Source organism: Lissotriton helveticus, chromosome 6 (assembly GCF_964261635.1).
Source record: "Lissotriton helveticus chromosome 6, aLisHel1.1, whole genome shotgun sequence".
NCBI lineage: Eukaryota > Metazoa > Chordata > Amphibia > Caudata > Salamandridae > Lissotriton > Lissotriton helveticus.
Window position 1 is genome coordinate 356,852,290 of NC_136067.1, and position 24,170 is coordinate 356,876,459.

General features: G+C 44.7%; 1 protein-coding gene across 1 annotated transcript in view; it reads right to left on the bottom strand.

The window, feature by feature from the left end:
• Positions 1-24,170, bottom strand: part of GREB1 (growth regulating estrogen receptor binding 1) — a 656,933-nt gene that overhangs the window by 195,030 nt on the left and 437,733 nt on the right. The window contains exon 16 of the mRNA XM_078647791.1: positions 12,891-13,083. Within this exon, the coding sequence (XP_078503917.1) occupies positions 12,891-13,083 (193 nt within the window). The remainder of the gene's footprint in view (positions 1-12,890; positions 13,084-24,170) is intronic.

Below are 24,170 nucleotides of genomic sequence, written 5' to 3' on the forward strand. Positions count from 1 at the left end.
GGCTCTGTGTGTGTGTAGCTCTGTGTGTGTGTGAGTGGCCCTATGTGTGTGGCTTTGTGTGTGTGTGGCTCTGTGTGTGTGTGTGGCTCTGTGTGTGTGGCTCTGTGTGGGTGGGTGCATGTGGCTCTGTGTGTGTGTGGGTGCAAATGCAATAGGTCTCGCATTTCTTGAGATAAAGCTATTGGCATTGTAAATGACAATGCCATTTATTTATGTTTTAAAAACAAAAATAATGTCATGAGCAATGCCAATAACTCTAACTTTAACAGAGACGAGACCATTGCATTGTAAATGCTTGTTTTTTCTTTCTCTCCTCTTAGACGGGTGTGTCCAGTGAAACCAGATCACCAGAGAGTAGGCTATTAAACTCTCTTTGTGCGGCCAAGCCTTCAGATTATTTTTAGGGTTGAGCCTGTGAGATCATGCGCTAGCACCTGCATCTCGCTTGCGAGACACTTAGCAAAAAAAGGGCTTGGACCCCGCCTGTTGCTTACCATTAGTTGGCTTGCATGACACTCTTCTTTACAGCTTCGTAATTCATCAAGGCAGGTCTAACACAATTTTCGATCCTCTCTGTGGAGCAGGGACCAAGCACTGATAGATTCAACTTAATCAGTGCCTGTACGCTTCTCCTGATGTGATTGAAGTACTATTTTGTTTTGTTTAACTTTTAGTGGCCTGTAACCAGAAGGCCCATGACTGGCAAAAACGTGCCCAGCAGGACAAACAAAATTACAAAGATTTATTTTCTATAGTTAACTTTCTTTTATTTTGCCAAGTCTTTTTTTCTTACTTTGCACTCATGTTTTCTTTTATTTTTGTTTGTGGGCACTGTTCTCCAAAGGTGAGAAATATATTATTGCAAAGCAACTTTAATTCTTTCCTATGTGTAATTTCTAAAATGATGCTTTAACACATAATCCTGCAGTACACCCCAATCCACCTGAGTCCAATCCATGCCAATCCACTTCGCCCAACTCAATCCAAACCACTCCAGACCAATCCAATCCAATCCACCCCACTCCAATCCAATACAAACCACTCACCCCAATCCAATTCACTCCAATCCACCAAACTCAAATCCTCTCAACCCACCCCACTCCAATCTGCCCCACTCCAATCCAATCCACCCCACTCCAATACAATCCACCTCACTCTAATGCAATCCACCTGACCCCACTCCAATTCACCCCACTCCGATCCAATCCACACCAATTCAGCCAAAGCCAATCTACCCACTCCAATCCACCCCACCACAAACTAATCCACCTCAATCCAATTCACTCCACCCCAATTCAGTTCACCCCACCACATTCCAATCCACCCCAATCAACCCAGTCCACTCAATCTCATCCACCTCACTCCAATTCAATACAACCCACTGCAATCCAATCTACTCCACTCCATTTCATATCACCCCACTTCAATTCACCCCACACCACTTCAATTCACCCCACACCACTCCATTTCACCCCACTCCATTCCACCCCTCTCTATTGCATCCATTCCGCCCCACTCCATTGCAATCCACCCCACTCAATCAACCTCACTCCAATCCACCCCACTCTACCGCAATCCAATCCACCCAACCCAATTTAATCCACCACACTCCAATCAAATCGACCCCACTCACTCGCCCACCCCAATCCCATCCACCCCATCCCATTTCAATCCACCCCACTCCAATGGAATCCAACACATCCAGTCCACCCCACTCCACTGCAGTCCAATCCACCCCACTCTTCTCCAATCTACCCCAATCCAACCCGCCCCACCCCTGTTCAGTCTACCCCACTCAATCCAATACAGCCAGCCCACCACAATCCGATCCACCCAACCCTACTCCAATCCAATCAACCCCACTCCAATCCACCTACCTCCAGTCCAGTCCAATCCCCCCACCACTCTAATCCACCCCACTCCGAACCACCCTACTCTAATCTTTATTCTACATAAGTGTTAATCAAACCCGTTTTAGCTGCCAGTAATATGATGACAAATGAACAAGCATTGCAGCAATTAGGCTTAAACAATTAGCAATTAGGCTTAAAAGTCAATTTGTTTCGCTCTGCGCTCTTTCGCATGAACTAAAGTTGGGCAGGATTACATATTTATTTTATAAATTTGGATACAGGTCCGGGGTGTAGCTATCATTGGTGTAGCAGGTGCAGTGCACCAGGGCCCAGAATCCTGAGGGGCCCCTTGAACCATGATGATTACTATATTTTACTACACCAGCAGCAGTGCAAGGGGTCCTGTTCCTTGATTGCACCAAGGGCCATGGCTTCCAAGCTACGCTACTGAGTCCGGCACGGAATAAATAAATAAGAATTAATCAAAAGTGAACAAAAGTGCAGAGCCCTTCACGTTTCCTATTTCCATGGGTGAACAGCTGAGCCAGACCATTCTGTTTCTTCGCATTCTGGGATATGTAGTATTGACTGTACAACAGCATTACAAGGCCCACAATGCAATGATAGGAGCCTAAAAATGAAAATGTGTTTTACAAATCCGCACCCCTCCCCCCCGCATTTCAACATGACAGAGAATTTCTCAAATGGCTATCATTCACTGATGGTCAAAATATCAGTGCTGCTCATTGAGACAGTAGACAAATCACTGTGTCAAGGAGATTCCCAGGGTACCAGGGCAATGACGGGTGATAGAGCTGTGACACTACACAAACACGAGCCCAAAAAAAAAACTGGTTATTGTATCCTAATACATAACATAAAACTTGTGTTATTTACATCGACGTAGGATTTGTATGTGGTTTATTCCATTGAGCCTATTGTTTCAGATGTGTTTTGCATCTTCTGTGGCATAAATATTTGGCGTATGGTATAATTTTTGTTTGTATCGCATCCATCATTTCTTTAAAGGCATCCATGAAAGGTGCTACCTTGACTAAATGTTGCTTCTGGATCTCTGGCATAACTTATATTTAAGAATTTCTTAAACTTCCCTTCAGACCTGCTTATATGTCCTACAGCATTTTTATCAATATATGAGATAAATTATTTATGGAACCAATTAAGTCAATTTGTTTCGCTCTGCGCTCTTTCGCATGAACTAAAGTTGGGCAGGATTACATATTTATTTTATAAATTTGTATACAGGTCCGGGGTGTAGCTATCATTGGTGTAGCAGGTGCAGTGTACCAGGGCCCAGAATCCTGATGATTACTATATTTTACTACACCAGCAGCAGTGCAAGGGGTCCTGTTCCTTGATTGTACCAAGGGCCATGGCTTCCAAGCTACGCTACTGAGTCCGGCACGGAATAAATAAATAAGAATTAATCAAAAGTGCAGAGCTTTCACGTTTCCTATTTTCATGGGTGAACAGCTGAGCCAGACCAAGCTATTTCTTCGCATTCTGGGATATGTAGTATTGACTGTACAACAGCATTACAAGGCCCACAATGCAATGATAGGAGCCTAAAAATGAAAATGTGTTTTACAAATCCGCCCCCCCCCCCCCCCCCCATTTCATGTAAATCTATCCTCCCGTTGCCATTTTGCACTATAACTGGCAGGGTTAAAGTCATTACTGTACACTGTAAATTTCCCAAAAATGCGGAGGGACAAAAGGAAAAGAAATTAGGGACTCCCGCTAGATGTAACAGAGCGATCAATGAGACTTCGATATCGAATATCTGATACAACAATATCGTATGTGCATACAGACGCTCTCAGACCCTGTGAACAGACTGGTAATTTCAAATAACATTCTTGGATTATGTCAGTCAAGATTCACCACCAGTAAGACTCTGGCTTGTTTTTAATATTGAAGCAAATAGAACGCAGGCCCAGCTTCACAGAGGCAACGTGCAGTGTGATGCAGCGGAATCCATGGTGGCACTTCTATTGATAAAAGTGCTAAAGGTGGAGTTTGTATATGTTCTTTTAACATGTGTGGGCTTTATGTAGCATACAGACATACCCAAGGCTGCAGCCCTATCCCACCAGACACAGTCACACATTGTGCTGGCAGATAGGCGTTGTTAATGTTCACAGCAGTATGCCAATCAAAACGTGGGAGGTCAAGCGGAGTGTGGGCAAATGAGAGAAGAGGTATGGACACCATCTTCTTATTCATGCATCCGCAAACTCAACGCCTTGAAATTATGGGCAAATCACTTAATCGCCCTGTGGCTGCCCTCATTTGTTGTTGGTTGCCCAACCACCAACCGTCCATCGCTGCTTACCACCGCTGAACTCCCATTGCAGGAGCAAGCATAGATGGGCAACCGCAAACAAATGCGTAATTTTAAGATGTTGAGTTTATAGATGCATTATAAAGAAGATGCAATAACATTAAAAAAAAAGTAGCTCAATAGGCACGAAGGAGGCTGGAAACAAGTTGGTAGGAGAGAAGACGGCCTGCAGATGCACTCGTATGGAGTGCTCAATAAGAAAAACAAGCATTGGAAATGCAATAGGTCTCGCATTAGAAAAGTTGGAGCTATAGGTCTTGTAAATGTAATGATTTTTTAAGTTATATTTAGGTTTTTATAATAGCAAATGTATTAATTTTGTTATTATAAATGCCAATATTTATAAAATTTGCAAATGTAACACCTATAGCATTATTTAACATCTTTTTGTGACATTTGTAATAAAGCTTGAAACATTGAGAGTACATATTTGAACAAGTGGTGCTGTGCTGGTGCTGAGTGATAATGCGGTGGTGCTGAGTGATGCTGTGGTGGTGCTGAGTGGTGCAGTGGTGGTGCTGAGTGGTGCTGTGATGGTGCTGAGTGATGCTGTGGTGGTGCTGAGTGGTGCTCCGGGGGGGCTGATGAGTGGTGCTGTGGAGGTGCTGAGTGATGCTGTGGTGGTGCTGAGTGGTGCTGTGGTGGTGCTGAGTGATAATGTGGTGGTGCTGAGTCATAATGTGGTGGTGCTGTGGTTGTGCTGAGTGATGCTGGGGTTGCGCTGAGTGATGCTGTGGTGGTGCTGTGGTGGCGCTGAGTGATGCTGCGGTGGTGCTGAGTGGTGCTGTGGTGGTGCTGAGTGGTGCTGTGGTGGTGCTGAGTGGTGCTGTGGTGGTGCTGAGTGATGCTGTGGTGGTGCTGAGTGGTGCTGTGGTGGTGCTGAGTGGTGCTGTGGTGGTGCTGAGTGGTGCTGTGGTGGTGCTGAGTGATAATGTGGTGGTGCTGAGTCATAATGTGGTGGTGCGGAGTGGTGCTGTGGTGGTGCTGAGTGATGCTGGGGTTGTGCTGAGTGATGCTGTGGTGGTGCTGAGTGGTGCTGTGGTGGCGCTGAGTGATGCTGTGGTGGTGCTGAGTGGTGCTGCCGTGGTGCTGACTGATGCTGTGGTTGTGCTGAGTGATGCTGTGGTTGTGCTGAGTGATGCTGTGGTTGCGCTTAGTGATGCTGTTGTGGTGCTGAGTGATGCTGGAGTTGCGCTGAGTGATGCTGTGGTGGTGCTGAGTGGTGCTGTGGTGGTGCTGAGTGACGCTGTGCTGGTGCTGAGTGATGCTGTGCTGGTGCTGAGTGGTGCTGTGGTGGTGCTGAGTGATGCTGTGGTGGTGCTGAGTGGTGCTGTGATGGTGCTGAGTGATAATGTAGTGGTGCTGAGTGATAAGTGGTGGTGCTGAGTGGTGCTGGGGTGGTGCTTAGTGATGCTGTGGTGGTGCTGAGTGGTGCTGTTGTGGTGCTGAGTGATGCTGTGGTGGTGCTGAGTGGTGATGTGGTGGTGTTGAGTGGTTCTGTGGTGGTGCTGAGTGATGCTGTGGTGGTGCTGAGTGGTGCTGTGGTGGTGCTGAGTGATAATGTGGTGGTGCTGAGTGATAATGTGGTGGTGCTGAGTGGTGCTGTGGTGGTGCTGAGTGGTGCTGTGGTGGTGCTGAGTGATGCTGTGGTGGTGCTGAGTGGTGCTGTGGTGGTGCTGTGGTGGTGCTGAGTGATGCTGTGGTGGTGCTGAGTGGTGCTGTGGTGGTGCTGAGTGATAATGTGGTGGTGCTGAGTGATAATGTGGTGGTGCTGAGTGGTGCTGTGGTGGTGCTGAGTGATGCTGGGGTTGCGCTGAGTGGTGCTGTGGTGGTGCTGAGTGGTGCTGTGGTGGCGCTGAGTGATGCTGTGGTGGTGCTGAGTGGTGCTGTGGTGGTGCTGAGTGATGCTGTGGTTGTGCTGAGTGATGCTGTGGTTGTGCTGAGTGATGCTGTGGTTGCGCTTAGTGATGCTGTGGTGGTGCTGAGTGGTTCTGAGTGATGCTGGAGTTGCGCTGAGTAATGCTGTGGTGGTGCTGAGTGGTGCTGTGGTGGTGCTGAGTGATGCTGTGCTGGTGCTGAGTGATGCTGTGCTGGTGCTGAGTGGTGCTGTGGTGGCGCTGAGTGATGCTGTGGTGGTGCTGAGTGGTGCTGCCGTGGTGCTGACTGATGCTGTGGTTGTGCTGAGTGATGCTGTGGTTGTGCTGAGTGATGCTGTGGTTGCGCTTAGTGATGCTGTGGTGGTGCTGAGTGGTTCTGAGTGATGCTGGAGTTGCGCTGAGTAATGCTGTGGTGGTGCTGAGTGGTGCTGTGGTGGTGCTGAGTGATGCTGTGCTGGTGCTGAGTGATGCTGTGCTGGTGCTGAGTGGTGCTGTGATGGTGCTGAGTGATAATGTAGTGGTGCTGAGTGATAATGAGGTGGTGCTGAGTGGTGCTGGGGTAGCGCTGAGTGATGCTGTAGTGGTGCTTAGTGGTGCTGTGGTGGTGCTGAGTGATGCTGTGGTGGTGCGGAGTGGTGATGTGGTGGTGCTGAGTGATGCTGTGGTTGTGCTGAGTGATGCTGTGGTTGCGCTGAGTGATGATGTGGTGATGCAGAGGGCAGAAAGGCACAAAAAACGAGTCTAACAGAGGGCAGAAGGGCAGAAAAACAAGGGGAAAACAAGTGTAACAGAGGGCAGAAGGGCACAAAAAACGAGTCTAACAGGGGGCAGAAAGGCACAAAAAACGAGTCTAACAGAGGGCATGGAAATTCAATGAGGACTTTACAGGTGGCATATGGACTCATAAGTACAGCACACAGAGAGTTAACAACACAAAAGGGTTGCAGGGACCAGAACTCACAATATGGCACGAATGAGATACAAAAGTAGAGAAAAAGCACCCAACCACTTTGATGAAAGCAAATAGAGTATATGAATTAAATAAACACAGGACATACAAATGGGAGGAATAGAAGTAAGAAAGCAAGCCCAAGTGAAGTATGTTTGTCTTGAAAGGTTAAGGGAATGGACAGAATTGTGATCCTTGTCCGCTGCCAAATTGCATGTTTCGTGGATGGGCTTGACTATGAGCACACAAGCGAATCGACAAGCAAACCGGATCTCCCCCATGTCAAAAGCCAGGTTAATAGGAAAAATGAATACTCTACTCAGAAGCCAGCATTGCAGGGCTAAAATAGAATCCCTGGCAAGGTGCACAGTGATGTAAGCAGATGGTAAAAAGACAAGCAAGTGTAAGTACAGGCTGATATCAGCTGGTAAATCTCTAGATGTTAATTACTCTTGCGTGCTGCTACTAGAGAACATGCTCGTTGCTGTGGATGTCTGTTAACACGTCATCTGATGTTTGCAAGGCAAGCGTGGAGGCATAGAGAGAGGCTTTACACAAGGAGAGCCCTTGCCCCCATTAAAAGGTGCGGGATTCACAGGAATCTAACCATGGCAAGGTGCCTGAACAATATGACGGGGGCATAATACCACGTGCTCTGAGTTGCCTTAAACAAATCAATGAATTCTGGGACTTGCAGTTTTTGTTGGCTTAAATTGAACCAACTTAACTAAGAAACATTATAACAATGATTTATACAAAAGGCGAGCGCTGCAACCGATGTCTTCCGAACAACGAGTGATTTGATAATGCAGAACAAGGAATTATTTTAGTATCCAGTCAGGAGGGGGGTCATTTCAAACGAGCAAAGCCGAGAGGTTTGGCTTTTGTTGAAGAGATTGGTACAGTGCAAACGTGTAGAACGGATACAATTTGGGAACATTTTTACTTTATATCCTTGATGCAGTAGATTGCCGAATACGAGAAGCAGTGTACGTAAAACGGTGTAAATATTTTAAAGAAACGTTAAGGCCAAAGATGCATGGCATGGATTTCAGGAACAAACTTCTCTATGTGCATCCTTCATTCCTGACATGGACATATTATTGGACAACCAAGAAACAGCCTTGAGAACAAGCGTTCATGTGAAGCAGGGGAGTCGGAGGGGAGAGAAATGCGAGACAGAAAGTACCACTGGCCGGCCGTGGGCAGTGAATAATTAGGGGAGGAGAAATGCCCGAGGCCGAGCGAGCGCATGCTGGGGGAAGCTTCAGAAGCCAGTGGGAGGGAGTCTGATTGCTTTGATGTGGACGCAGATGGTGCCTGTGGTGGGAAAAGCGCGTGCGTACAGCACACAGAAAGTTAACAACACAAAAGGGTTCCAGGGACCAGAACTCTCAGAAGCCAGCATTGTAGGGCTAAAATAGAATCCCTGGCAAGGTGCACAGTGATGTAAGCAGATGGTAAAAAGACAAGCAAGTGTAAGTACAGGCTGATATTTTATTTTCTATTTAGGGGGTTTTGTAAAGCGCTTGGTGACGCACAGCGGCGTGTCCCCGCGCTAAGGAGCTTATGCTTACTGGAAACTACCGGAGCGGAATAGCTTATTGGGTGAATAGTACAGTTTTGAGCTTGGCTCTGAAAAGTGATTCTGATGGTTCTAGGCGCAACGCCATGGGTAGTTTGTTCCATCTAGATGCTGCTAGGTACCTAAAGGATCTGCCGCCCATCCGTGCTTTAGACACCTTGGGAATGGACAGGAGCCCCGTACCGGAAGATCTGAGGGAGCGGGACTGCTCGTAAGGTGTCAGCAGTGCTTTCAGAGGGAGGGGAGACCTCCCATTGATAATCCGATGGCAAGTACATAGTGCTTTAAAATCTACCCTGCTTCTAACCGGAAGCCAGTGCAGGGACCGGAGGGCCGCTGTAGAGGCAGCTCTTCTGGGTAGTCTGAGCACTAGTCGGGCAGCAGCGTTCTGTAAGACCTGTAAGCGGCTCAGATTCTTCTCCAAAGTCCCTAAATAGAGAAGGTTGCCATAGTCCATCTTAGATGTAACTAGTGCATGCACCAGGGTTTGACGGACTTTAATCGGTAAGAACTTCAATACCTTCCTGAGACTTTTGAGTGTCCCAAAACATGATCCAGCCACCCGATTAATCTGAGGGCCAAAGGTCAAGTCGGTATCAAACCAGATACCCAGGTTCTTTGCTTTTTGGCAAGGGGTAGGTGTTGGACCTAGGCATGGCGGCCACCATGCCGACGTCCACGCCGCCTGGTCTCCCCCCACGACCAGCACCTCGGTCTTGCCTCCATTGAGCTTGAGGCAATTGGCGGACATCCAGGTAGCTAGGTCTTGCATGCATGCTCTGAAGATGTCCGCCAAGGAGAGCCCTTGCCCCCATTAAAAGGTGCGGGATTCACAGGAATCTAACCATGGCAAGGTGCCTGAACAATATGACGGGGGCATAATACCACGTGCTCTCAGTTGCATTAAACAAATCAATGAATTCTGGGACTTGCAGTTTTTGTTGGCTTAAATTGAACCAACTTAACTAAGAAACATTATAACAATGATTTATACAAAAGGCGAGAGCTGCAACCGATGTCTTCCGAACAACGAGTGATTTGATAATGCAGAACAAGGAATTATTTTAGTATCCAGTCAGGAGGGGGATCATTTCAAACGAGCAAAGCCGAGAGGTTTGGCTTTTGTTGAAGAGATTGGTACAGTGCAAACGTGTAGAACGGATACAATTTGGGAACATTTTTACTTTATATCCTTGATGTAGTACATTGCAGAATACGAGAAGCAGTGTACGTAAAAAGGTGTAAATATTTTAAAGAAACGTTAAGGCCAAAGATGCATGGCATGGATTTCGGGAACGAACTTCTCTATGTTCATCCTTCATTACTGACATGGACATATTATTGGACAACCAAGAAACAGCCTTGAGAACAAGCGATCATGTGAAGCAGGGGGAGAAGAAATGCGAGACAGAAAGTACCGCTGGCCGGCCGTGGGCAGTGAATAATTAGGGGAGGAGAAATGCCCGAGGCCGAGCGAGCGCATGCTGGGGGAAGCTTCAGAAGCCAGTGGGAGGGAGTCTGATTGCTTTGATGTGGACGCAGATGGTGCCTGTGGTGGGAAAAGCGCGTGCGTACAGAACACAGAAAGTTAACAACACAAAAGGGTTCCAGGGACCAGAACTCATAATATGGCACGAATGAGATACAAAAGTAGAGAAAAAGCACCCAACCGCTTTGATGAAAGCAAATCGAGTATATGAATTAAATACACATGGGACATACAAATGGGAGGAATAGAAGTAAGAAAGCAAGCCCAAGTGAAGTATGTTCGTCTTGAAAGGTTAAGGGAATGGACAGAATTGTGATCCTTGTCCGCTGCCAAATTGCATGTTTCGTGGATGGGCTTCACTATGAGCACACAAGCGAATCGACAAGCAAACCGGATTACCCCCATGTCAACAACCAGGTTAATAGGAACAAGTTAAATAAAAGGAGTAACGCGAGACACGGCCTGGCGGCCGTGAAAGTGAAAGTTAGGAGGGGGGAGGAGAAACGCGAAGTGAAGTGAATAATTAGGGGAGGAGAAATGCCTTCCTGAGGCCGAGCGCACGCTGGGGGAAGCGCGCTGGACAGGGAGAGGGTGGTAGGACTTAAAGTTGTAGTGTAGTTCCTATTATCCCAATAGGCTCTGCGCATTGGAATAATATCTTCAATAGTATAGACCTAGGGCAGAGGTTAACTAGGTCTTCTACCGACGATATTAGACTTAAAGTTTTGTGTTTGCCAGCTAGCTCAGAGTTCACTAGAAACTTTCTCGAATAGGCAAGGAGGATTTTAACCTCCCTGGATAGACAAGAAGGGATTTAGTTTCTGACAACCATAGAACATGACAACTTTGCTCTCCCCTAATCAAGAGTGTATCTCTAGAGTCGTGTGAAAACAAAAGACAACTTATTTTACTCAGTCAGTTCAGTGCATTCTTAGTTTCACCAGATTGAAGAGAAAAGGAAGAGACGGGCGTGTTCAATAAAAGATGTTATTTATTGATCAGTCTCCTTTCTCATACAAGAGAAATGAATCGCTATTATTGCAATACTTGTAGTTAAGTAAAGTGCATACAGTAAAGACAGAATTATAAAATAATACTGTAAAAGCATTGATATGGTTTCTGAGCCATATGATACTTTAAAATGGATAAAATAGATACATACATATATACATTTGACTAATCATACTCAACTGGTGCTTCTAACCACGCCTACCCCAGTGTACCTGACCTAAGCCTAATACGTGGGCGGGAGTAGATAAGTAGCAGTTTAAGTTAAGTTTGTTTGCCAAGGGACTGATTCGAGAATTCTCTGCAAGGGGTTATTCAGTTCTGTACCTGAGATCTAGAATGATGGAGGGCTGGTATCTCTTATCCCAGGTCTTGATATTCCAGCTGCCTGCGAGGGCTGCTTGGAAGCGCCGGAGCTGGATTTCTCAGCAGGAGAAAGGCAGCGTCTTGTTCTCAGCGCGTCAGGAAGGCGGGGCAGCGCCTGTGGGCTTCGCTCTCTGCTGGGCTCCTCGGCACGTCTCGCTGCTCCGATCTCGTCACCACCGCATGTGTTTGCTTAAGGCAATGTCGGTAATATTTATACCTGAAAGGTGCCGAGATTGACGTAAGGATGGACATATATACGTCAATAAGGATGTCATATGAACGGGCTCGTTCGCACATTCTTTTGCTGAAGTTCTCGGTGAAATCAAAACAATGGTTATGGGAATTTCCCAGGTCGCTGTAGGTTTGATTTGTTTTGAGAACTCCGTATGCCTTATCAGGGGCTGGAGGAATATCGCTTGTCTAATTAGATGGCATGCGTTATGACCTAATCAGATAACGCGCTTCTGTGCCGTGGTGTGGCTTAATCAGATAACGGTTTTTGCACCGTTAGATGGCTGCTAGTTAATTATTAACCAAACCAGGGTCAGGAATAGGGGAATCGATACAGTACCTATAGGAATACATCACAAAGTGAAGCGCCAATGAAAGAACTTAAAAAAAGTGCATGTGGCTAGAATGCGCGTCCTTGTGTTCACGTGAACTGCATGAAATCGCCCGATGGTTAAGCTCTGGTTAAGCCCCAATATCTCTCGCAAGCTCAATGCGCAAGCGCATTGACAGGCGAGACCTAAAAAGACAATAAGTACCTTCTGTGTGCGTAGCCAGTGGCCGGAAGCTGTACTTGGACCAAGCTCCATGGAATGGACAGGCAAGCAGAGCAGGAAGTGATGAAGTGATGACATGCTGACCAATCAGAAGCATGGAAATTAAAGCAACGTTGGAATGAACGAATGGTTATTACAGGTTAGTACTGGGTGGATTCAAAGACCCATTTAGGTTTGTTTTGTTAATTCAAAAGATTTTACAAGCACAGTGCAAGTGCTGTGCTTGCGGAACCTAAAATTTTTTTTAAAGAAGTATACAGACCAGCTCCAACCACTAGATGGCGAAATATGCATAACATTTGAATCTACAAGAGATTTCATGATGCAATACTACAACATGGTTTAGCAACAGTTTGAATCAGCTTGATAACTTTAATGCTCCAACCAATCCATTCAACAGATATTCTCATATAATTAAGGAATCCTTAACTGAAAAGGTCCGAATTGTTCAACTGAACCATAATCTCTCAGAAATTTAATTTATGCAACAAAACAGTGAATTTCACAAGCAAGCAACACAAAGTTAAAGCCACTGCCAAATATACTTTTTAAATAACATTCATGTTTTCATTTTTTCTTTAAAACATGCTGAGTGTGAACATCTGACTCTTACATGGCTGTAAGTAGGAGGCCAATGGATTTCGTTGTACGGGCTGATGTGAGTGTACTGCGTCTGTAGAGCATAGGGGAAGGATGTCACATGAAGAGTGACAATATTTGAAGCTTCTTTTACTTCCCGGCAGTTCAGAAGTCTATCAACCAGTCCCACAGAAAAGTCAGCATGAGGGTATGAACTGTGAACTGCACTGTGAAGAGAAATACCAGAAGACACAGAAGACATATAAAAGTATGGACAACAACAATAGGCATTTAGAATATCACTGATTTGCTGCAAGGAAACAAAGCATGTGAAACTCAAAATAAATGTCAAAACCCAACTTAAGGAACAAGTCCTTACCTTTGGTAAAACTCTTTCTGGTGGATACTCCATCTAACCGCAGATAGGTCACCTTGTGAATATCCCCAGCCATGAGAGTGGATGCAGAAAGTTCTAAAAGTAGTGCTCATTTGTGCCAGTACATGGCACAATGCGACTCATTGTCAACTCCATTCCACTCTGGAAGTGACGAGCGCACCACATAAAAGTGCCACCCATGTACACTGACGTTATTTTTTTTTCGTAAGCTTGTCTGTGCCCTCAGAAGTGGTGCCCATCAGCAATTCAGAGGGACTCATATATGGATTCCTAAATTGGGATGTTTTTGATGAACAAGGAAACTGACCATTCTATAGAACAGGGATTAATAAGCGGTCAAATATAAAGTATCCACCAGAAAGAGCATTACTGATGATAAATAACTTGTTCACCAGATGGATAATTCTAACCACAGATTTCTCACCTTATGAATAGATGTCAAAGTAATAGACTCAATGGACGTTGGTCTGTAAAATGGCTTAGAAAATAGTCCTGCAAGCCTGAATGGGCAAATTGCCCATCCCTGCAGACCTGACAAGGCAGTAGTGCTTCATGAACATGTGCAGTGCTGCCCATGTAGCCAACTTACATATTTCTTGGACAGGAACTCTGCATGCCAATGCATTGGTAACGGCCCTGGTGAAATTAGCCCTCATATTTCTGGAGGCTGCTTCTTAGCCAATGCCTAGCAGTTTTTAATAGAGGATATTCAATCATGAAATGGTCTGTTTCTAGATTGTCTTGCCCTTCTTTGCACCAAAGAACCTTAAAAAGAGTTGGTCGTCCACCTAATGTTCTTTGGTACGAGTAATGTTAAAACCCAGTGCTCTTTTGGGTCCAAGTGATAGAGGCTCCCTTTCTTCCACTTTTGAGAGATTAGGTGGAGCAAAGAATGTCGGATGAGTGATAGCCTGCCTGATGTGAAAAGGTTTATGAAAAAAGGGGGGGTTTGGCTCAAAAGGATAGGAGGGCAGGTAGGGCCTAATGTCAAAGAAACTGAAAATTTACCTGAACCTCCAATTTATAAATCATATTACTAGTATGAAAAAGATAAACAAAAGTTAATACGTTTATCTTGGCAATCAATTTTGCCTATTTACTCTTTAATTATTTTTTTGAATTCATATTTAGTCACAAAAAGAACACATAATCTACTAAACAGAACGTCACATTATTACAAAAACATCCAACAATACATTTAAACTCAACATTAATATGTCACAAAACAATTATATGAATACATTACACAACAATAAATAATTAATTTGTCACAAAACAGTTGATATATATATAATCAATTTCATATAGTTGTAAATAAATTAAACAACTCAAAGCACTCCTAAACTCAGAGGATAAATGATTTCAATACTCTAAGTGTTCGAGGACTTAATTGCCACTTATGTCATAGCCGACGCGTTTCGAGTCCTGGTTTTATGAATTACCGGACTCTCATCAGGGCTGGATAAATCCTTTCTTAAAAAGCGACTGTTTATGACAAAAAACAAAACAAAAAAAGTTTGTTTAGAATGCTTCCCAACTGTCTTTTAAATGCTCTTTTTATCGTTAGCTGAAGGCCTGTCCACATACCTGTGTGGTGCCATAAATGGTTTGTGGGCTTTGAATTATGTTTCACGCAGTGACTGCCACTCTGCAACAAAATATCGAATTCTGAATGATATTGTGTACCAAACGTATTTTGCATTGCATTTGGTGATCTTATGAATGGAAATTACCTTATTAATGTTGTATTTATCGAAGCCACTTATATCCAATATTGTTCAGATTAGGGCAGGAGCCGCTCTGCAACAAAATGTCGGTTTTCTTAGTGATACTATGTGCATATGTCTTTTGCATTTCATTTTTCGAGCGTCAGAAAGAAAGTTACCGTGTTAGTAATGTGGTTGTGTAATCCACTTGTGTTAAAAAATGTTCGGGTCAGGGCACCCTAGGGTCTTTAAATCTGAAAAAAGCGGGCAATGGCAATTTAGCCATATAACCGTATATTATCGGAGGAACTGTTATACACACACTCACACAAAAAGCTACTTACTCGTGAATCGATCAAGAATCAAGAAGAATTATTTGTTTTGCCATTCCGATCGTGGTTTGTTTTCAGGCTGCGAGGGACAAAAAAAGGTTTTTTTAATAAAAAAAGGGAAGAAAGAAAAATCCCTGCTTACTAAACGAGCACTATATAGTGATAATACTGCTCGTTCAGTAAGCGGGGATTTTTCGTTCTACCCTTTTTACATTACTAACAAGGTAACTTTCTTTCTGACGCTCGAAAAATGCAATGCAAAAGACATATGCACATAGTATCACTAAGAAAACCGACATTTTGTTGCAGAGCGGCTCCTGCCCTAATCTGAACAATATTGGATATAAGTGGCTTCGATAAATACAACATTAATAAGGTAATTTCCATTCATAAGATAACCAAATGCAATGCAAAATACGTTTGGTACACAATATCATTCAGAATTCGATATTTTGTTGCAGAGTGGCAGTCACTGCGTGAAACATAATTCGAAGCCCACAAACCATTTTTGGCACCACACAGGTATGTGGACAGGCCTTCAGCTAACGATAAAAAGAGCATTTAAAAGACAGTTGGGAAGCATTCTAAACAAACTTTTTTTGTTTTGTTTTTTGTCATAAACAGTTGCTTTTTAAGAAAGGATTTATCCAGCCCTGATGAGAGTCCGGTAATTCATAAAACCAGGACTCGAAACGCGTCGGCTATGACATAAGTGGCAATTAAGTCCCCAAACACTTAGATTATTGAAATCATTTATCCTCTGAGTTTAGGAGTGCCTTGAGTTGTTTAATTTGTTTACAACTATATGAAATTGAGTATACATATATCAACATTGTGACAAATGAATTGTTATTTATTGTTGTGTATTGTATTCATATAATTGTTTTGTGACACATTAATGTTGAGTTTAAATGTATTGTTGGATGTTTTTGTAATAATGTGACGTTCTGTTTAGTAGATTATGTGTTCTTTTTGTGACTAAATATGAATTCAAAAAAATAATTAAAGAGTAAATAGGCAAAATTGATTGCCAAGATAAACGTATTAACTTTTGTTTATCTTTTTCATACTAGTAATATGATTTATAAATTGGAGGTTCAGGTAAATTTTCAGTTTCTTTGATGTGAAAAGGTGTCACCACCTTTGGCAGGAATGCTACTCGATTCCTTAACACCAGTTTGCCTGGGACAAAGATGCTGTAAGGAGGCTGGACAGAGAAGGCCACTAACCTTAGGATGAATACACCCTTGGTGTGGTCATCCCACGTGGGGGAGTGGGCACAATCCCTAACTCTGATTGAGGGTGCCTGCCATCTGCAAGATGATGGGCACGGAAGAGTGGGCTTCACCTCACCTCCCCACCTGAGGAGTGGGATTGGCAGTGATAAGCACACCTTCTGGGCTATTCTAGTTTTTCCTTCCTATTTTCCTGCCGAAAAGGGGGAGGGGTGAGACAAGAAGGGGGCCTGCTTCTGATAGCAGAAGAGGCTGGGGAGACCAGGAGAGGCTGGGGCTCTTCTGACCTGGGGGAGGTATGAACACTTTCGCCCAGGAAAGGATTTGTCTCTGGGCCCAGGGAGAGAAGGCTCACACCCCAGGGGTCCAGAAATCTGTCTTGTGGAGGCAGGCTGGTGGTCACCAGTCAGGAACCCACCATAGGCTTATTTGGTTCAGGGAGCCACTCTAGAAGGCACCCCTGAGTGCAGGGAGTAATACATCTGACACTGGAATCAGTGCAGGTTTATTATTCAGAGATGTTTGATACCAAACACCCCAGAATTCAGTAAAGTAAATATGTTGTTGAGAAACTCGTAATGTCCAGTTTCCAGACCATATACTCAGTATGGCTTTACTGGGCACTTATAAAATCTAAGAATTGCCTTAGAAATTATAGGGGCCTGTCTGCTCATGCAGATAGGTCCTAACATGAGGGATAGTGCACCCTGCCTTAAGGGTGACTTACACAGGCCCCCTTTCAGTTCTGGGCAGGCATGTCAGACAGGGATGTGTGTGTCGACTCTTCACTTTTAGCTGCACCAAAACACACAGACTGGGGTGAGAGGTCTCTGAGGGTGGCAAAATACATGCTGAAGCCCTGGGGAGCCTTTCCCTGGCTACCATGCCCTCGGTACCATAGGTACCCTTTACAAGGGACCTAAAGGTAGGCCAGAGTTGTGCCAATTGGGTAAACAATGGTACTGGTTAGGGAAATAACACAGGCACTGGGTACCTGGTTGGCAAGGACTCAAGGCACACTCAGTCAAAGTGCACGAGAAATATGGTAAAAAGTAGGGAGGTTACTGCAACAGAAACACACTTTCCTACATGCAGTATGACCTCTCGAAAAACTTCAACCTGCTGTAACGTCCCCAATGAACCCAGGAATTTGGGGTGCATCAGGACTAAGAATGGAATTGTCTCCTCAGTGGAACAGGGGTGAGACCATGAGGCACAACAATGCCACTGTGCCTTCTCTGGAGAATAAGATAATCTTGCTTGGACTTCTTATGGTTTTTCTAGTATTTACCCAAAGACTTTGACTGCAAAAAAGATCTGCTGTGGGAAATACTTTGGGAGCAGGAGTGTGTCTGCACACTTGACCTCAATGTGAAGCAGGATCTGCATGGAGTTTTGTCATGCTTCACCTCACAGAACTTGACTTAAAATTCCCTGATGGTGTTCGTATTCATGTGGGTGCAGTCTTGCAGGCTTTCGGGTTGTGCGGTGAACCCACGCACCAGAAGCACACCTCATGGAGATCAATTACAGACAACTGTTTGTGATAGCCCTACAAAGTTTAAAGCTTGTGGTTTTAGGGGGTGACACAAACCCTTGCATACTGGAACATTTTTGCAGAAAAATGTCTTCACACAGCTAAGAAGCTGACCACCAGATTCGCGCCTGAAGACACATAAAGAAAGGAACCTACATCAGTGCGCATGGTGGTGCTTATACACTGCTCAACTCTTCACTTCCGGAATGGAGTCAATCCGAAATTGCGTGACCTAACCTACTGGCGCGCAAGAGCATTGCCTTTATAACTTTCCAGAACCAGTATGATAATTGGGTGAATTCACAAGGTGAAAAATCTGCAGTTAGAAATATCTATCAGAAGAACAAGTTACTTACCTTTGGGAACGCTCTATCTGATGGGCAGACTACCTAACTACACATTCTTCACCTTAGAATACTACCCAGGTGCCAGAGTGAATCCAGAAGCTTTTCCACCAATGCTCCCATGCACTGATAGGTGGCACCGTGCAGCCTCACACTGGCTCCGTACCTCCCTGGAAGTGACGGAGCGCAGCAGCATCTAAGCGCCACCCATGTAAGCTGAGGTCAGTTTCTTATTTCCGTTTCCACAATCTCAGAAATGAAGCATGAACAATTGTTTGTACCAGTTTACTGATCTCTCTAACTTGGTACTTCTTTAGATGTTAAAAGAGGCCATTCCACAAAACCAGGAGGAATCTGCGGTTTGATCCAAAGAAAGACTGTTACACTGTTACTGAAGTAAGTAACATGTTATTCTGATGGCTGTTTCTAACTGCAGATTCTTCTCCTAGAATAGGTACAAAACCACTACCTCCCAAGGTGGAGGGTCAGTGAAGTAAGCTCAGATCAAAAAAGTCTTGCATGATCGAACTGGCAAAATGCCCTTTCTGCCGGACTTGATAATCAAGGCAGTATTGCATTTTGAACATGTGCACCGATGTCCATGTTAGAGACTGGCAGATATAAAAAACAGGCACTCTGCATGAGGTAGCAGCATGAGCCCTGAGGGAATGGAGTCTCAGACCTTTCAGAGGCTGCTTCTTGGCCAGTGCATAGCAGATCGTAATACAGAGGATTATCCACCTTGACAGGGTCCTTTTCTGCATTTTCTTCCCTTGTCCCACTGAACACCAAAAAAGCTCATCATCCACATGGTATACACTGATAATCAATGTAAAAGATTAAAGCCCTTTTGGGGTCAGGTGATAGAGTCTGTCATCCTCTTTTGAGGGTTGATGGTGAACAAAGAATGCTGGTGAGTGATGGACTGCCCAAAGTGAAAGGAAGTAACAACAGGTAAGACGATCTTAACAAAATTATGCCCAGGAAAATATTGGTGTAGGATGGTTGCCCCAGATAGTGCCTGAAGTTCACTTGTGCACCAAGCAGAAGTAATCACAATAAAGAGGAAAGTCTTTAAGGTCCATACAAGCAGCAAGCACCTATGCATCAGCTCAATGGGCATACACATGAGAAGCATCAAGACCAAGGTAAGGTCTCTCATTGTGGCATCAAAAACAGTTGTACAGAGGCATGTGCATCAAATCTTTTATAAATCTCATCACAACAGGTGATTTAAATAAGGACAGTTGGGCCGACCACAGAAAAGCCAAAATGACTGACAAATGACCTTTACCAGTGCCCACTGCAAGGCCTTGCGGGACAAAGACAAAACAAAGAAGAACATCCAACATCTTGGCTGGTAAAGTGTCACACTTGCGGATACCACACTAGACAACAAATTTGCCCAAGCGCCTGGTATAAGTGGACGAGCGCCTGACAGAAAACAAGACATTCACAATTTCAGGCGGCAGATGAAACTCAGCCAATTGCTGTTGATCAATCCCCACACGTGAAGGTGTTAATTGAGCGGTTCGGGTGAAGGACCCTTCCCTTCTGCTGCAACAGAAGATACTCCCAAAGTGGTAGACTGATCATAGAACAGATGCCCATGCCCAGACGTTTCATGTATCAACCATCCAGGCACAATCCGGAGCCACTCGGATGACTTGGGCCAATTTGTTTCTGAACTTTTTCAGAATTAGGGGAAACAGTAGTAAATGTATTTAGGAGTTCTTTGTTCTATTCCACCCAGAATGATTCTCCTAGCGAGTGTTCTCACAGAAGCTCCAATGCTCAAAACTTTGGACACTGCTTGTTCCCAATAGTGGCGAAGAGGCAGAGAGGCATCCTTCCTAAAATCTGGATGGCATCTAATAGATTTCCTTGATGCTGAAATCACTATATTTCATACTCGATTTCACAGTCTGCATGTGCCACCTCGCATGGTCAACCAGGAAGATGCAGGTTTCTAATAGTCCTAGAAGTCTCAGATCTGCTCTCACTGACATCAGGACAGAGGCAGACACATTGATCCCTTCACCCAAATATCCCAGACTTGCTATGGTGAAGGGGGAAGGCCTTGAAATGCATTGTGCACAGGATAGCCCTAATGAATGGCAACCTCTGCGAAGGGAGTCAAGTGCAACTTCTACTTATTCATCGTGAACCCCAACTATGTACTAGGAAATGGGTATTCTGCAGGTCCAACGATATCATCCAGTCTCCTAGGTCCATACCAGCTATGATCTGGCCTAAAGTTAGAATTTTGAATTTGTCCTCACGTAAGAAGGTATTTTGGGGTCAAAGGTCGAATATAGGCAGCCAGATACCTCTGTCATTTGTGGGCACAAGGAAATAGCTAGAATAACAACTTTATCCTCTTTATGAGACCTGAACCCTCTCAATGGCATCTATGGAGACCAACACTCTCACCTCTTGGAACAGAATGGAGAGGTCCCCCACAGAAGTTGACTGGATATCCAGGTAAGATGGGGCATAGTAAACAGAAAAGGTAGAGCATAACTATGCTGAACGATCTATATGGCCCATCTGTCGGATGTGATTGATCACTATCCTGGGAGGAAGTACTGAATCTTGACCCCCGTAGGATGGGATAAGACACTAAGTGCAAACTAAAGTGACTTACAGGCTGTTGCCACATGAAATGGGCCCTGGAAGCACTGGTGTACCTGCTAGCCTGGGCAGCACCAGCCAGAGCCCTGTCCTCAGCCTTGGAAGGACTGAAGTGACTACTGCAGCAGTTAGGGAAATGTTCAACGTCAGCCCTGTGGAGTAGAATCTGAATTTCCAAAACTGAAGTGGGAACTACTTGGCGGGAGTCAACCAGAGGAACACAATGCTAGTGCGAACCGCCCTCCACAGGCATAATCTACTATATAGGCTAGCACAAATCATGTACTTGGCTGCACCCTGTCCATCATGAATTGTTTGAACTAAGAAGGCTATATAGTCTTCTTGGACCACAAGCAAGATCTCACTGGTCATATCCCAGAAAACAATGTGTGTATCAATGCAACAAACACTGACCAATCTCAATCTCAGTCTGGAGAACAAAACGTGTACTTTCTGGTAGGAGTAGCTCTGCAGTTTGAAGAATTTTCTAGATTCACATGCTGTGCATTATGCCATAATCAAGTGGTTGGGTATGGCATTTCTTGTGTATAGTAGTCCTTCTCTCTTTTTTGTTTTATTTTTGTTGTTGTTGGGGTTCGATGGTCTCCACCATGTTCTTTCTCAACACTGATGTCTTTATCGACGTTGGAGTCTTTTTCTTACGTGCCATTACCTGTCTTCTTCTTTTTTTTTTTTTTGCAGAGTTTTATATAGCGCGAACTAGACCCGAACCGAATCAGGTATCAGAGTGCTTTACATAGCACCAGTTACGTTACATGAGGACGGACACACATTCATTTTAGGCACGGGGAGATTAAGTGATTTGCCCAGAATCACAAGAGGTTTTGGCGTCGTTACCGAGACTCGAACCCAGATCCCCAGGTCCGAGGTCGAGCGCCCTAGCCGTTAGGCCAACTCCTTCTCACTCAGCAACCCCAAATCTCAGAGCGAGGTAGTGTCCTTTTGACCCTGCATAGCTAGTTTGCATACCTTTGCTAGTCTTCTGTCTTCAGTGTCTTAGCCTTGAACTCCACACATGCCTCGCAGGATCCCCAACCCATGGTTGATAGGTAAGCAAAGATTGAAGTCCTGATGGCTGTCCCTCTACACAAACTTGTGGTGGCAGAAAAGGAACAGAGAGTTCTCCATTTCATGACGAGCAGGGGTCCCCCTGTTCAAGCATTCTCTGTCTCTTAATGATAAACAAACTCCAACTACTTCAGCTTTGCTTGCACTTGCTCCCATTCCCTTTGACAAAAAACTCCCTAGCTTATTTTTAATCTTCCTGCAGTTTGGAGATCTTCTAAATGCTTCCAGACCCAGAAACAAAAATAATCTGAAGATCGCGTCTAAGAGTGAGGCTTCTGGGCAGGGAGTCTGACGTCAAAGGAGGATGGAACAAGCACCAAATGTTAGAGACTGTTGGCGCCCAACAAAAAAAAAAAAGAGAAAGACTACTATACACAAGAAATTTGGATCCACCCACTAGATGGCAGAATATTGATGCCATGTCAATCTAGAAAACATTCACCCAGCAAAAGATTTGTTTTCCAAAAGTCTCAATCCTTCTACATTTCCTATCAAGAGGATTTGTGGGGAAAGAATAATTGAGGTTCATCCTCCTGGTTGAACCCTGAACCATCAGGCTCTTTGTAGTAGAATGTCTGGTAAGAAAATCCGGACTGCCAGGTGCCCCTCTGTAATGCTTGACTACCTGCAAATTTCTGTAAGATGTTATTCTTGGTGTAGGAAGATGACAGATGCAAATCCAGGGTCTTAGATGCCCGTTATACCACAAATGACACACTCTCTTCAGTCAGAGGGCCAAGTGGAGAACCCAACCCTGTATCAGGAAAGGTATCAAGGCAACTGACATCATGTAAATCCATATAAAAAATGTAATCATCGTAATGCAGCAGAAGATCACAATCCCCTTCGCTTCCACACCATCATCAACTTCCTCTGTTGCAGTACCTTGCTCAGAGTTAGAGCCAAAAGAAATTGTAGCCTCTGTTGGCCAGACTGGTCTTTTGGAGGCATCAGAGCAGAACCAGCTGCATTAGGAGCAGTTGTGCTTCTGTTGAAATCGGTCTGGAGTCAGGTCGGAGTCAGTCTTCAGCATCGGATCCCTTTCTGACACCAGCAACACTGAGACCAGCATTAACAAATGGCAGTCTGTCGAACGTCCAGGTGCTGGAGTAGGTGTCAGTCCCGGAGCTGGAACTGGACTCAGAACAGGTTCAAAGGGGTCAATTGGACCCCCAACAACAATAACCTGACTGGAGTGCCCTGGGGTTTTTCAGGGAGCCTGAAGGCATACTAGTGGGAGATGGAAAAGCAACATAAATTAGCAGTATGTCATTTTCGAAGTCCTCAATTTTCAGCCACATCCTAGATGGTCCGCAAAACTAGTGTCGTACCAGGATTAGCTGGGGAATCGGCTCCATGCTCGGGATACCAAAATACAAAAAATATGGGGGGGTCAATATGGGTTGGTTTAGTGACCATGGTACCTCACAACCCTAGACATGACGATAAATACAAATACCTCTTTTTGTATTTATCGTCCATGCTCGGGATGCCAGAGAATGCCGACTGACATCATTATGGCCTTGTGCCTTCTTCTTAGACACAGAGTGGTAGGATGGGGTGGAATCCAACTTCACCTTTTTATGTTAGCTCTTAAACTTTGGTTTGGACTTACTGGGGGACTTTGATCGTGAAGTGAATCTCTCACAACAACGGCCCTTGAAACAACAGCTAAAGCCCGCTACCTAGAATAGGAATTATGTATGGGTCTCAGCTTCTTCTTATGTTCAGCAATGTGCAGCATCATCTCCTGGTCCCAGATAACCTTCTGGTACAAGAAGACACACTTGTCGGACAACTTTGAGTCATGCCACAAGCCCAAACATTAGCAACATACCTCATGCAAGTCCATGACCGACATCTGTTTTCTAAAATCACGCCATACCTTGAAGCCTGTCATTTTAGAAAAACACTTTCTAAATGTCATCATAAGGTGGACGAATGTGGGAGCAGAGCAACTGATCCACCTCAGAAGGTGCGAAAATGAAGGAACTGGTGTCAGTGTACAGGATTGGTGCTTATACGCAGCTCAACTCCGTT